Genomic DNA, 12,684 nt, shown 5'->3' on the forward strand with positions numbered 1-12,684 from the left:
TGGCTCTTGTAGGATCACGTACATGAAAGCAGAAAGGTGATATTTAGCATTCCGTGTTGAACCAAGACAAAAGAAGCTTTTATCTATGGATAGTTAATGCTCAAACCCAAAAGTGATGAAAAAGGTTTTTATTTTCAAAAGAAAAAAATGTGGGCTGGGCAATGGTGGCACACGCCTTTAATCCCAGCACTCCAGAGGCAGATGCAGGAGGCTCTTTGAATTCATGGCCAGCCTGGTCTATAGAGCAAGTTCCAGGACAGCCAGGGCTACACAGAGAAACCCTGTTTTGAAACAAACAAACAAACAAATAAAATAACCATTCACAGGGCCCTGTGTTCAATCCCCAGCACAGAAAGAGGAAAAAAAATTCATTTCTTTTTACATCCTGTCTTTGGATACTATGTGACTGTTGGGTGCTCCCTCCTTCCATGCCCATGTCCCTACCATGCTGGGCTGTGCCCTTTCACTCCCTTAGCCAAAATGAACTCTTCTTCCCCACCTCCCAAATCCATCACCCAGTATCTGAAAAAAGGAGCAAAAAGCAAAACCTGCAAACGTGAAAACAAAGCCACACATAATCTACAAAATACAGAACAAAGGCATAATCAAATCTAGTGAATTTTAAAAGTAGACGTGCACATTAAATGGGTGACCAAGGGACAACTGAAGCAGAGTCCCCTCTTGGCCACAGCTGGATGGAGGGGACCTTGGAGCAGTCCCAAAATCTCCTAAGAGATTTTGTGTTTTAACAAAGATTTGCTGTCGCCTTAAATTAGCCTTAACCACTCGCCCTCCTCACATGGGTCTCTCAGCTACAAAAAAAAAAAAAAAAAAGAATAAAATATAAAATACCTAATCCTTTCGCTTTAACTTCAAGAGGCAAAATAAACTGGTCTCTCACAGTGGGACATCAAGAAGTCGCCCACAGTGTGCTAGAGCCAAAAGAGGGAATTGACAAAGCTGCTCAGGCATGAGCAAAATGGGGCGAAATTGCATGGCAACGGCGAGCACATTATATCAGGGACAAAGGAAAAAGAACAAAGCACGTAGAGGAGGAAGAGAAGAGACTCCTCACAACAGCATCGTGTGACGGTGCAACTTGATATGAACATGAATTCAGTCGTTTGAAAGAGCAGACGCGATGATAAAGGTGAGAATGGGATGAAAGGGGGACTCTGGATTTTAGGGATGAAAAAAGCAGCATGTCACCAACCAGAAGACCTGAATAGCTGTGGCTGAGACGCTGTCACCATCCGCAGCGCATGGGAAAGGAAAGGCCGAAGACACAACACAATCAGAAGTGGATAAGACTCGAGGGACGGGCACAGCCGAACTGGAGGAGGAGAGAGCCAGTGTGGCGTGGACTCGGAAAGAGCACACAAAGGACTGTCCTGAAACGCCAAGGAAACTGCACCTGGGAGTCCAGAGCACACACTGATGCTGTTTACCGTTGTTACCCACGCTTAATGTCAGCGTGTGTGTTAGTTACAGCACTAAAGCTCAAGGGTCCCAATTCGTGGGGAGCGTTAACTGGTTTTCTAGAGAGAACATTTAACTTCAACCTAGTAACAAGCAATCAGATAAATCCAAATTAAGGGATATTTTGGAAAACATCTGGCTTGATTCTTAGAAGATTGATAGAACAACATAGAAAGAAAGAAAAAGCTGGGGATGATGGCACGTGCTTGTGATCCATCACATGAGAGGCTGAAACTGGAGTATTGGGAGTTTAGTAAGACTGCCTCAGTACACATGCACACACGCACGCGCACACATGCACGCACACAGAATAGCAAAGGATGGGAAATTGTTGAAATGAAAGGAGGGCGTGGTAGACAAAGACAGGAGTGTTATGAGTTCAAAGCCAGTATTGGCCACAGAGAGCGTTCTAGGCCAGCCTGAGTATGAAATTTTGTCTCAAGAAAAAAACAAAACCCACCCCAAACACCCACAATCTCTCTCTCTCTCTCTCTCTCTCTCTCTCTCTCTCTCTCTCTCTCTCACACACACACACACACACACACACACACACACACACACACACAGTGCCAGACATCATGATGATGCACACCTTTAATCTCAACATGTGGGAATCAGAGGCAGGGGAACCCTGTGAGTCGAAGGCCATTCTAGTTTATGTAGCAATGCATTCCAGGACAGCCCGGGCTACATAGTGAGACCCTGTTTCAGAACAGAAACAAAAAGCAAACAGTAGCAACCACAAAATCAGACATGACCATGTATGATCCTGGCTTGTATATGAACGGACTACTGGAGAAAAGTCAATATGGGCATATATTATATTGCATAGGTTAATTTTCTAGTGCAATAATTACAGTACTAGGGATTTTTAGAAGATACAGACCACGTATTAAGGGTGTGGTGTCCGGATGCCTGCAGCTCACAGGCTCCAGTGTAGAGAGAGGAGGCAAACATGCGAAGTGTTAACGTTGAATCTAGGTGAAAAGCATATTTTGTTAATTTTATTTTCCTTGAAATTTTTCTATGAATCGCCTTTTTTTGGAATTAAAAATTGAGAGAACTGGGAGTGGTGGCCCCTGCTCCAGTCTTAGCAGTTGGAAAGCAGAAGCAGAATTCTTGCAAGCCCAGTCTGGGCTCAAGCGAGTTCCAAGTCATGTCTTCATAGCAGAGACCTGGTCTCAGGGAAAACAAAAGGAAAAACAACTCACACATGCACAAACACACACACAGCTGAGGGCCAGGGAGATGGCTCAACAGATCATGGTATTTTACATAAAAACCTGATGACAGGAGTCTGATCCCAGAAATCCACGATAAAAGCAAAGACTTGACTCCCCGAATTGTCATTGTCCTCTCTCTGTCTCCCTCTCTCTCTCTCTCTCTCTCTCTCTCTCTCTCTCTCTCTCTCTCTCTCTCACACACACACACACACACACACACACACAATAATAATAAATAAATGGGGAAAATTGGGTAGGGATGTAGTTTCCCAGTAGAGTATGTACTTAGCATGTTTGAGATCCAATAACCAGTCCCTGGCACTAGAGAAACAAAGGATCGTTTGGATATCTCTCTGGGTGAAGAGACATTTATTTGAAGCTTAGCAATCCTTGTATCAACTTCAGTTTCTTTTTATTCTATTAAATTCAAACAAAATTAGATGTAATACCTTTAAAAAATAGCAGGATTCTCCTTTATCTCTGTGTGTGTGTGTGTGTTGGTCAAACCCTTTTATCTCTGTGATGGTTACTGGAGCAAAGCATCTTTTGGTTTTGTTTCATAACCGAGCAAAGCTACAGTTCTGAATGTAGCCACAGCAGAGCCTCGCGTGGGTAAAGCTGAGTGCGAAAGGGAAACTGGGGAAGAGGATGCAGAGCGAAGCCTGGTGTGAAGCCGACGCGTGCACTGTAAACCCTGCACCCAGAGCTTGTCCTCAGCTGTGCAGGAAGTTCCACGCCAATTTGAGATCCTGGGGTCGGGGAAAAACAACTGAAATGAGAAATCCTAGATAATTTTTTCTTTTTTGGTTTTTCAAGAGGGTTTCTCTGTGTAGCCCTGGCTGTCTCAGAACTCATTCTGTAGACCAGGCTATCCTTAAACTTGGAGATCTGCCTGCCTCTGCCTCTTGAGGCCTGGGATTAAAAGTGTGTGTCACCACGGACGATAATTATTTCTTACTTGCAATTTTCCTTCTTGATCTCTTTTTTTTTCTCCCTTCTTTTTCCGTGGCTGGAAGAAGTACCTATTCTGTCCTGTCCATCCACCTGCTCACCTGATAAGCATTTATTGGCCATCTACTACATGCTGGACATAGTGTGAGACTTGTGGTTCAAGTTGAACACAATAGAGTCTGTACCCTTAAGGCGTGTTTTGTCCATTTCCTCCCCACATCTTTGGGTGTGGAATCTCCATCCCTGGGAAGGTCAGGAGGTAGGGACATTGACAAAGCTCAGCCTGGCTTTTCCCAGGGGAGCCTTGGGTTTCTTTGGACATCTTGGTGGGTCCTGGAGACTGAACTTGGATCTGTTGTTTCCTGCAGACTCAGAATCAGATTGTGTACTTCATCCGGCAAGCTCCTGTTCCCATCACCCCGGAGAACTTTGAGACAACTGTGCAGTTCGGGACAGTGCGGGGCGCCTACATCCCAGCTTTGCTTCGGCTGCTCAGTGGTGTCTATGTCCCGCAAATTTTTATGAATACAACTTGGCCTGAGAGCATCCGAAATCACTTTGTTTCACATCTGCATAGGTTTTTGGCCTGCCTGACAGGTAAGCCTGAGGCTGGGGCAGCTGACTTCTCCAGGGAGGGGTGACGAGGCGGCTGAGTGATGTGTCTCATTCACCTTCTTATGTTTTTGGTGATGGAGCTAAGGATCACACTCAGGGCCTCCCATGCGCTAATCACACACTCACCATCGATCCACACCACCAACCCTGTTAATATTCATACTCAAATCAATAGCAAAAGAATGCCTTTTCAGCACTCATGACCAAACTCAGGGTTTCATGTATGCCTTTAAAAGACTCTTGGAAATGAAATCTTACCATGTGGACCATCCACACGTATGTGGTACCCATGTGCTTAAACATGTATGTACACAAAAGCACAAGCATATGCTTCCACATATCCTGACTTGGGCTCGGACAGTGGCTCAGTTGCTAGAGGCTCAAAACCCTGGGTTGGATTCCCCACCTTCTGTAACCCGAGGATAGTGCACACATTTGTGATTCCAACCCTCGGGAGGTAGAGGTAGGAGGAACCGGCATTCAACGTCATTCTTGGCTACATAGTGAGTTTGAGACCAGCTTAAGACACAGGAAACTTTCCGGGCAGTGGTGGCGCACGCCTTTAATACCAGCACTCAGGAGGCAGAGGCAGGTGGATCTCTGTGAGTTCGAGGCCAGCCTGGTCTAGAAGAGCTAGTTCCAGGATAGGAACCAAAAAGCTACAGAGAAACCCTGTCTCGAAAAATCAAAAAAAAAAAAAAAAAAAAAAGACACAGGAAACTAGAAGAGCAACAAAGAGTGGAGCCCGGCATGGTGGCACATGTCTGTAATTCCAGCACTCAGGAGGCAGAGGCAGAAGGATCAGAAATTCAAGATGATCTTAGATCATGAGACGCTTTCTCAAAAACAAATCTGTCTCAGGTTCAGTGCCTTTAATCCCAGCACTCGGGAGACAGAGGCAGGTGGATCTCTGTGAGTTTGAGGCCACCCTGGTCTACAAAAGCTAGTTTCAGGACAGCCAGAGTTACATAGTAAGATTCTGCCTCAAAAAAACCAACCAACCAACCAAAACCAACAAAAGTAGGGCTGGAGGGATGTTCAGTGGTTAAACACTTGTTGGTCTTGCAGAGGACCCAAGTTTTATGTCCAGCACTCACATGGTACTCATAACTGTATTCCTGTTCCGGGGGATCTGATGGCCTTTTCTGACCTCCGTGAGTACCAGGAACATACATGGTACACAGACATACTTGTAAGCAAAACATTCATACACATTAAATAAGTAAATCTAAAAAATATTAAAAACAAAATAAGTCATTTTTATACAGTGTCTATTCTTTTTGTTTGTTTTGTTCTGTTTCTGTTTTTTGAGACAGGATTTCACTGTTTAGCTCTGGCTGTCCTGGAACTCACTGTATAGACCAGACTGGCCTCAAGCTCACATAGGTCTACCTGCCTCTGCCTCCCAAGTGCGGGGATTAAAGGCTTGTGCCACCCTTGTCCAATCCAGTGTCTGTCTATCCTTTTGTTTGGGGTATCATATAAAATACAGTCTCAGATTCCTTTTTCTTCAAGTATCATAATGTAAAGCATTTCCTATTAATAAATAATTAATAAAGACCTCCTCAGAGGGTTGGATGTAGTGGCTCAGGCCTTTGATCCCAGTCCTCTGGAGACAGAGGTAGGAAGATCTTTCTCTCTCTTTCTGTGAATTTCAGGGCAGGCTCAAACAAAATAGAACAACAAAAAACAAAACAGCAACAAAGAGAAGAACATTTGAGTATCTCCGAATAATAAAGACTAGTCACAGGAGGGGGCTCAGAGGTATAGTTTGCTTGAAATGTCTGAGGTCTGCAGCTTGATCCTCGACGCTGCCAAACAAAGCCTTGGTCAATGCTGAATATAGTATTGTTGCAAAAAATTGCCTTCTAATTTAGATACACTTTTCTAATATAGAACTTGTTCAGACCTGCTCAAACTGGAGTTGGAGACTGCTCTGAGTACATGAAGCATAAGGAGAAAGAGAGGCGCTGGGAGGGGCAGTTGGGGACTTGTGCGTATTGAGGAGGATGTGGCGCAGATAGTGAAATTATTTTATGGTAATTTCTTAGCAGACCTCCTGGAGCTTTGCCACTTGGCTTCTGTTACTTCTGCTCTCTATACTAAAGAAGTCTGAGTCATAGTTACTCCTGTCTGTTCTCCTAAAATACATATGCTGCCTTTGCTGTCTGTGGGGATTGATTTTAGATACTCCATTCTGTGGATATTCAAGCCCCTTAGAAAATGGTGCAGTAATTGTATATAACCTCCGTATATCTTCCCATGTACTTTAAATAACCTCTAGATTATTCATAGCCCCCTATACAATGTCAACAAGTGTTGTGCTGTTTAGGGGTGACGACAGAAGGGCACATTCAATACAGATGTAGTTTGTAAAAAATTTGGGGGGCAGGTAAGATGACTCAATGGGTCTGACAACCTGAGTTCCAGCCTCAGGCCCCCACGGTTGAAGGGGGAGAGCCAACTCCTGTGGGTTGGCCTCTGATTTCCACTCTGTGGCATGCCTGGGGATACACGAGACCCTGTCTGAGGACATTGAAAACAGTGGAGCTTTATTTTGAATTGTAGACATGAAGCCGTGAAGCCTGTGGATACACAGAGTTAGACAACTTGAGGGGGGCTATACTTCCTGCCCCCCCATTGATCATCAATCATAATTTATACAGAGGCAGCGAAGCCCACCCTTGGAATTTTTCTGGTCCTTTTTTAGATACTCGGTACAAGCTGGAAGGTCACACCGTCCTGTACATCCCTGCAGAAGCCATTAACATGAACCCTGAGGTAGTGGTGAAGGACAAGGAGCTGGTCCAGCGCCTGGAGAGTGAGTGGCAGGGGTGAGGGCAGGGGTGAGGGGGGGAGGGCAGCTCCAGCTGTTGAGCATTGAGGGCTGTGCTCAGCAGCAGGAAATGTTCCCCCTTCTCCTCCACAGCCTCCATGATTCACTGGACCCGGCAGATCAAGGAGGTGCTGAGTGCTCAGGAGTCTGTGGAGACGGGGGAAAATTTAGGTCCTTTGGAGGAGATCGAGTTCTGGCACAATCGCTGCATGGACCTATCTGGCATCAGCAAGCAGCTCGTGAAGCAGGGAGTGAAACACATCGAGTCCATCCTGCTGCTCTCCAAGTCGTCCTACCTGCCGCCCTTTATGAAACTGGCCCAGCAGATCCAGGTGGAGGGGCTCAGAGACTGGGAGTTTAGGGAAAGTGGGCAGTGGCTGGGGTGATCTGGGGAGGGGGTAAGAAGCGGGAGGCAGGCAACTAACCACAAGGCACAGACTGACCCAGCGCCATGGACTAGAAGACGTGAGCAGTAGGTAAAGGTCCCTGGGGGCTGTTTTCAATGTCCTCCGACGGGGCTCGTGTACCCCCAGGCATGCCACAGAGTGCGAATCAGAGGCCAACCCACAGGAGCTGGCTCTCCCCTTCAACCGTGGAGGTCTGAGGCTGGAATTTAGGTCATCAGACCCACTGAGTCATTTTACCTGCCCCCCACATTTTTTACAAGCTACATCTGTATTGAATGTGCCCTTCTGTCGTCACCCCTAAACAGCGCAACACTTGTTTAGGTAGGAAGACATCCAATTGGTCAGCAAGGAAAAGGCGATTCCCCCTCAGTGAGCCCAGCCCTCCAGTGCAGCTGAGAAAATAGGACTTACATAAAAGAGGAATTAGAGATAGCATGAGCGTCTCAAAACAAACATGTAAAAACTAAATTCCCTACGACAAGCTGATTGTGTTGCTGCTGGGTCTCCCCGGAGGTGGGTGATGGGTGAAGAAGACCTTTCTTCCCAGGTGAAAATTACAACCAGATATTGAGGGAATTGAGCTGTGATGAACAGAAGTTTAAGAGCCTCACTGAGAACGGGACAGTAAGGGGACTGGGTGACTTTAGTGGATGTGGGAGGAGAGCCATGCTCAGGCATCTCGCCAACAGCTCTGAACATCCACTTTGTACAGAGTTCAACTGGAGCAGACACCAGATCTGGGCTTGGGGGACTTCATAGGAAACAGGGCATGAAGGGTTAGGGAAGGAACATTGATCTACTGGTCAAGTGCTTAGCATGCATGAAACCCCGGGGCCAGTTGTCAGCTCTGAATAAACTGAGCATGATGATTTATATCTGCAATCCTAGCTGTCTGAGTTAGGGTTTCTGTTGCTGTGAGAAGACACCATGACCATGGCAGTTTTAAAAATTTTTTTTTATGATTTATTTATCTTTATTTTATGTGCCTTGGTGTGAAGGTGTTAGATCCCCTGGAACTGGATTTTCAGACAGTTGTGAGCTGCCATGTGGGTGCTGGGAATTGAATCCGGGTCCTCTGGAAGAACAGTCAGTGCTCTTAACTGCTGAGCCATTTCTCCAGCTGCACCATGGCAGTTTTTATAAAGGAAAACATTTAATTGGAGTGGCTTACAGTTTCAGAGGTTTAATCCATTGTCATTATTGTGGGATATGGCATACAGGTAGACACGGTGTTGGAGATCTGCAGGCAGCAGGAAGTGAACTGTGACACTGGGTGCAGCTTGAGCATAGAAGACCTCAAAGCCCACCCCCACCATGACACACTTCCTCCAACAAGACCACAACTCCTAATAGTGCTACCTCATTTGGTGGCCATTTTCTTTTAAACTACACCTAGCACATGGATGTGGAAGCAGGGCAATCAGAAATACAAGGTCATCCTTGGTTACAGAGTGAGTGTGGTGTTCCCCCAGACTATGCGCGACTATGTGAAACCCATCTCAAAAAAAAAAAAAAAAAGAAAAGAAAAAGAAAAAAAAGCAAGTGAGGACTAGAGCAATGGCTCAAAGGTTAAGAATGCTAGGTGTTCTTGCAGAGGACCTGGAGTCAGTTCCCAGCACTCACGTGGCAGCTCACAACCATGTGTAACTCCAGTTCCAGGGGATCCAACATGATACACAGGCATACATGCAGACAAAACACCTGCACACATAAAAATAAATATTTTAAAAAAGAAAATGAATGAGCGAACTCTGGTTTTGAAATGATAACTCTTGGAGAGAGCTTACTGGAGGGCTGCCTAGAGGATGTGCTCGAGATGGACAGAAAATATGAATTTTTGTGTGAGTGCTCCAGACACGTTTGTGTGGGTGTATGCAAGTGTGTGTGTGCATGTGGGAAGCAGAGGGGTTCACTGGGTATCACCCTCAATTGTTCTTCACTTTTTTTTCAACTTTGTTTTGTCTATTATGTGCATGCGATGCCCTAGGAAGCCAGAAGAGGACATTGGCCCTCTGGAATTGGTGTTAGAGATGGCGTTAGCTGTCATTGTGGGTGCTGGCAGCAGAAAGTGTAGGTCCTTTGCAAGAGCAGCAAGTGCTCCTACCTTCTGAGCCATCGCTCCAGCCTTATATTCAGAGAGTCTCTCACTGACATGGAGCTCACCTATTGCGTAGAGTAGCTGGCCAGCAAACTCCAGGGACCTGCCTGTCTTTTCCTGCCAACAGTGCTGGATTACAGGCCACTGTAGCCAGCTTTTCCATGGGTGCTGGAGATCTGAACTCAGGTCCTCATTTGTTTGCACAGCAGCAAACGCTACCGACTGAGCCGTCTCTCCTGGTTTCTCTATTTTAGGATGGCTCTCGCCAAGCTCAGTCAAACCTGACTTTCTTGTCAATCCTGAGGGAGCCCTACCAGGAGCTGGCCTTCATGAAGCCGAAGGACATCTCTGATAAGCTCCCGAAGCTCATCAGTCTCATCCGCATCATCTGGGTCAACTCCCCCCACTACAACACGCGGGAAAGGCTAACCTCTCTGTTCAGGAAGGTGTGTCATGCAAAGCGCAGGGGTGAGGTGGGGCGGCCGTGAGGGCAGGGCTGATCCCTGAGCCTCTCTGTTTTGGAAGGTGTGTGGATGCCAAGAGCAGGAATGAGGTGGGGCGGCCGTGAGGGCAGGGCTGATCCCCTGGCAGACATATGGTGGAAAGGAACCAATACTGCCCTGCAGCTCAGACTGATACTGAGTCTTTTTTTTTTAATATTTATTTATTTATTATGAATACAATATTCTGCTTGTGTATGCTAGCAGACGAGAAGAGGGCACCAGGCCCCATTACAGATGGTTGTGAGCCACCATGTGGTTGCTGGGAATTGAACTCAGGACCATTGGAAGAGCAGGCAATGCTCTTAACCTCTGAGCCATCTCTCCAGCCCGATACTGAGTCTTTAGGGATGGGCCTGGCTTCTGCCTCTTGCTGAGGTGGCTTAAGCAGGATGAGGGCTTTGAAGGAGGTGGGAGTGAGCCTAGGTCAGCAGGCAAGAAGGATCTGGGCTGAGTCTATGCAGGGGAAAGACCTCTTCTCCTTTCTCCAAATTGAGTTTGCAGTGGTGTATGGGAAGGTTGGTTCGGGAAGGAACTCGATTCCTGAGCAGGAATGATCAAGACAGAGCGTTCAGGTGGTAGAGGAATTGCTGAAGCCAGAGCAGGGTAACTGCTGATCTGGGCTGAGGGCAGAGCAAAGATTATAACGAGGCGTGTGACAGGGAGTGCCTGGAGGAGCAAGATGGGCTTCAGGAGCCAAGCTAGGAGCCAGGAACCAAGGCCGGAGGCACAGAGTCAGGAAAGGGCGTGGTGGGGAGAAGGCTGGAATTGAGGCTTTGGGCTCCCTCTACAGATGAGCAACGAAATTATCCGCCTGTGCTGCCACTCCATCTCTCTGGACCGGATCTTCGAGGGCTACGTCTCTTCCAGCAAGGAGGACCTGCAGGGCTGCATTTCTTGTTGCCATGCTTGGAAGGATCACTACCTACGTGCCGTACAGATGCACACCCAGTAGGACGGCCCCCTAACATCCGTGTTTATCCTTGACGTTCCCACACTTCTCACATCTCCCTCTTTTATGGAGTCTCTACCCCCAGCTAAGGCTCTGTTTGAGTGTAGATGTTCTGCTCCTAGCCCTGAGGTCTCCTTTAGCCCCTTCCAAGAGCCTCATGTGGCCCTTTCCTCCTCCCATGACTACATGATCTGCAAGCCCACCTTCTAGAACTTGAGACTGTGTTTGTTTTATGGTTCTGCTCACCTTGGGTCTCTTCTCTCAGGGCTCAGGGAATCTGCTCTTCGGGGTCTCCTGTCTGAACCCAGGCTCACACAGTTCAGTTTTGCATGGACAGACTGATCTCTGCTTCTGATTTAATTCCTCTTCCTCCTACAGGTTCTCCAGTCGGGGCTGGGTTCTAGACCAGACCAGCATATTTGCTCAAGTAGACGCCTTTGTGCAGCGCTGCAAGGACCTCATTGAGGTAGGGACACTGCCGGGGTGGGGACATGAAAGCCACAGCAGACCGTCGAGTCCCTATAAGGAGCCAAGCACTTAGAGTCTAAACCTGGAACTTGGCATGTTGACTCCTTCTGCACCATGTGTGACCTCCTTCTACCACCTCTTTCTTCTTGGATTTTGCCTGTTATCACTGCCTAAGCGTCTCATAGTTCATCCTTCAGGCAAAATTTACCCCAGTGTCCTTAATCAGGACGGTCCTCTCTCGTTCATGAACTTCTGAAGACAAGCCGAAGAACTCGGGAGGCCTGGGTTCAGAAGAGAAAGAAGGCTCACACGGTTGGATCTCTTTTTAGGTTTGCGAATGTCAGTACCACTTTGCCCGGTGGGAAGATGGTAAGCAGGGTCCCCTTCCCTGCTTCTTTGGTGCCCAGGGGCCACAGATCACACGGAACCTGCTTGAAATTGAGGACATCTTCCATAGAAATCTGCAGATGCTGCGAGCCGTTCGTGGAGGCATCCTAGACGTTAAGAACACCTCCTGGCATGAAGACTACAATAAGTGAGGGCTCACAGGCTGAGGCCGGGCCGGGCAGGGAGGCGGGGAACCAGAGCAGGAGGAGAGGCTCGGTGTGCAAAGGAGACTGGGGAACTCCCAGGATCTGGGGGCAGAGGCAGAAAGATTGCAAGTTGAAAACTGTAGGAACAGATTAGGGTGGGCAGGCGAGAGGAGAGGTGGCTGGTCGGTTTCTAGGTTCCAGTGTACCTGTCAGAACACCGAGCAATGTCCTGAGAATCCATATGAGCAGATACCTGTACCTCCTTATCCGTAAATAAGACTAAGGATCGTCTCCCAGCCTTGTCCAGGGTGAAACAGCGTCATGACGTGTGGTCAGATGCACAGCACACTGGGGATGGCTCTGGGTGGCAAATGAGGGCGCTCACTCTTCTCTGTGCCTCCCTGACCTTGCAGATTCCGTGCTGGTGTCAAGGATCTGGAGGTGATGACCCAGAACTTGATCACCTCAGCCTTTGAGTTGGTTCGGGATGTAGAGCACGGAGTGTTGCTCCTGGACACCTTCCATAGGCTGGCTACACGGGAGGTGCGACCCCATCCCTGCCTCAGAGGCCCATCCACCTCTGCCTCAGAGGCCCATCCACCCCTGCCTCAGAGGCCCATCC

The 12,684-nt window shown here is 47.6% G+C and overlaps 1 protein-coding gene across 1 annotated transcript in view; it reads left to right on the forward strand.

Annotated features, from left to right (window-relative positions):
• Nucleotides 1-12,684, forward strand: part of Dnah2 (dynein axonemal heavy chain 2) — a 131,251-nt gene that overhangs the window by 15,214 nt on the left and 103,353 nt on the right. Inside the window, exons 5-12 of the mRNA XM_026780620.1 lie at nt 4,022-4,250; nt 6,979-7,089; nt 7,198-7,436; nt 9,864-10,055; nt 10,903-11,060; nt 11,440-11,527; nt 11,859-12,064; nt 12,476-12,605. Of these exons, the coding sequence (XP_026636421.1) occupies nt 4,022-4,250; nt 6,979-7,089; nt 7,198-7,436; nt 9,864-10,055; nt 10,903-11,060; nt 11,440-11,527; nt 11,859-12,064; nt 12,476-12,605 (1,353 nt within the window). The remainder of the gene's footprint in view (nt 1-4,021; nt 4,251-6,978; nt 7,090-7,197; nt 7,437-9,863; nt 10,056-10,902; nt 11,061-11,439; nt 11,528-11,858; nt 12,065-12,475; nt 12,606-12,684) is intronic.

The sequence above is a fragment of the Microtus ochrogaster genome, chromosome 7 (genome assembly GCF_000317375.1).
Source record: "Microtus ochrogaster isolate Prairie Vole_2 chromosome 7, MicOch1.0, whole genome shotgun sequence".
Lineage (NCBI taxonomy): Eukaryota > Metazoa > Chordata > Mammalia > Rodentia > Cricetidae > Microtus > Microtus ochrogaster.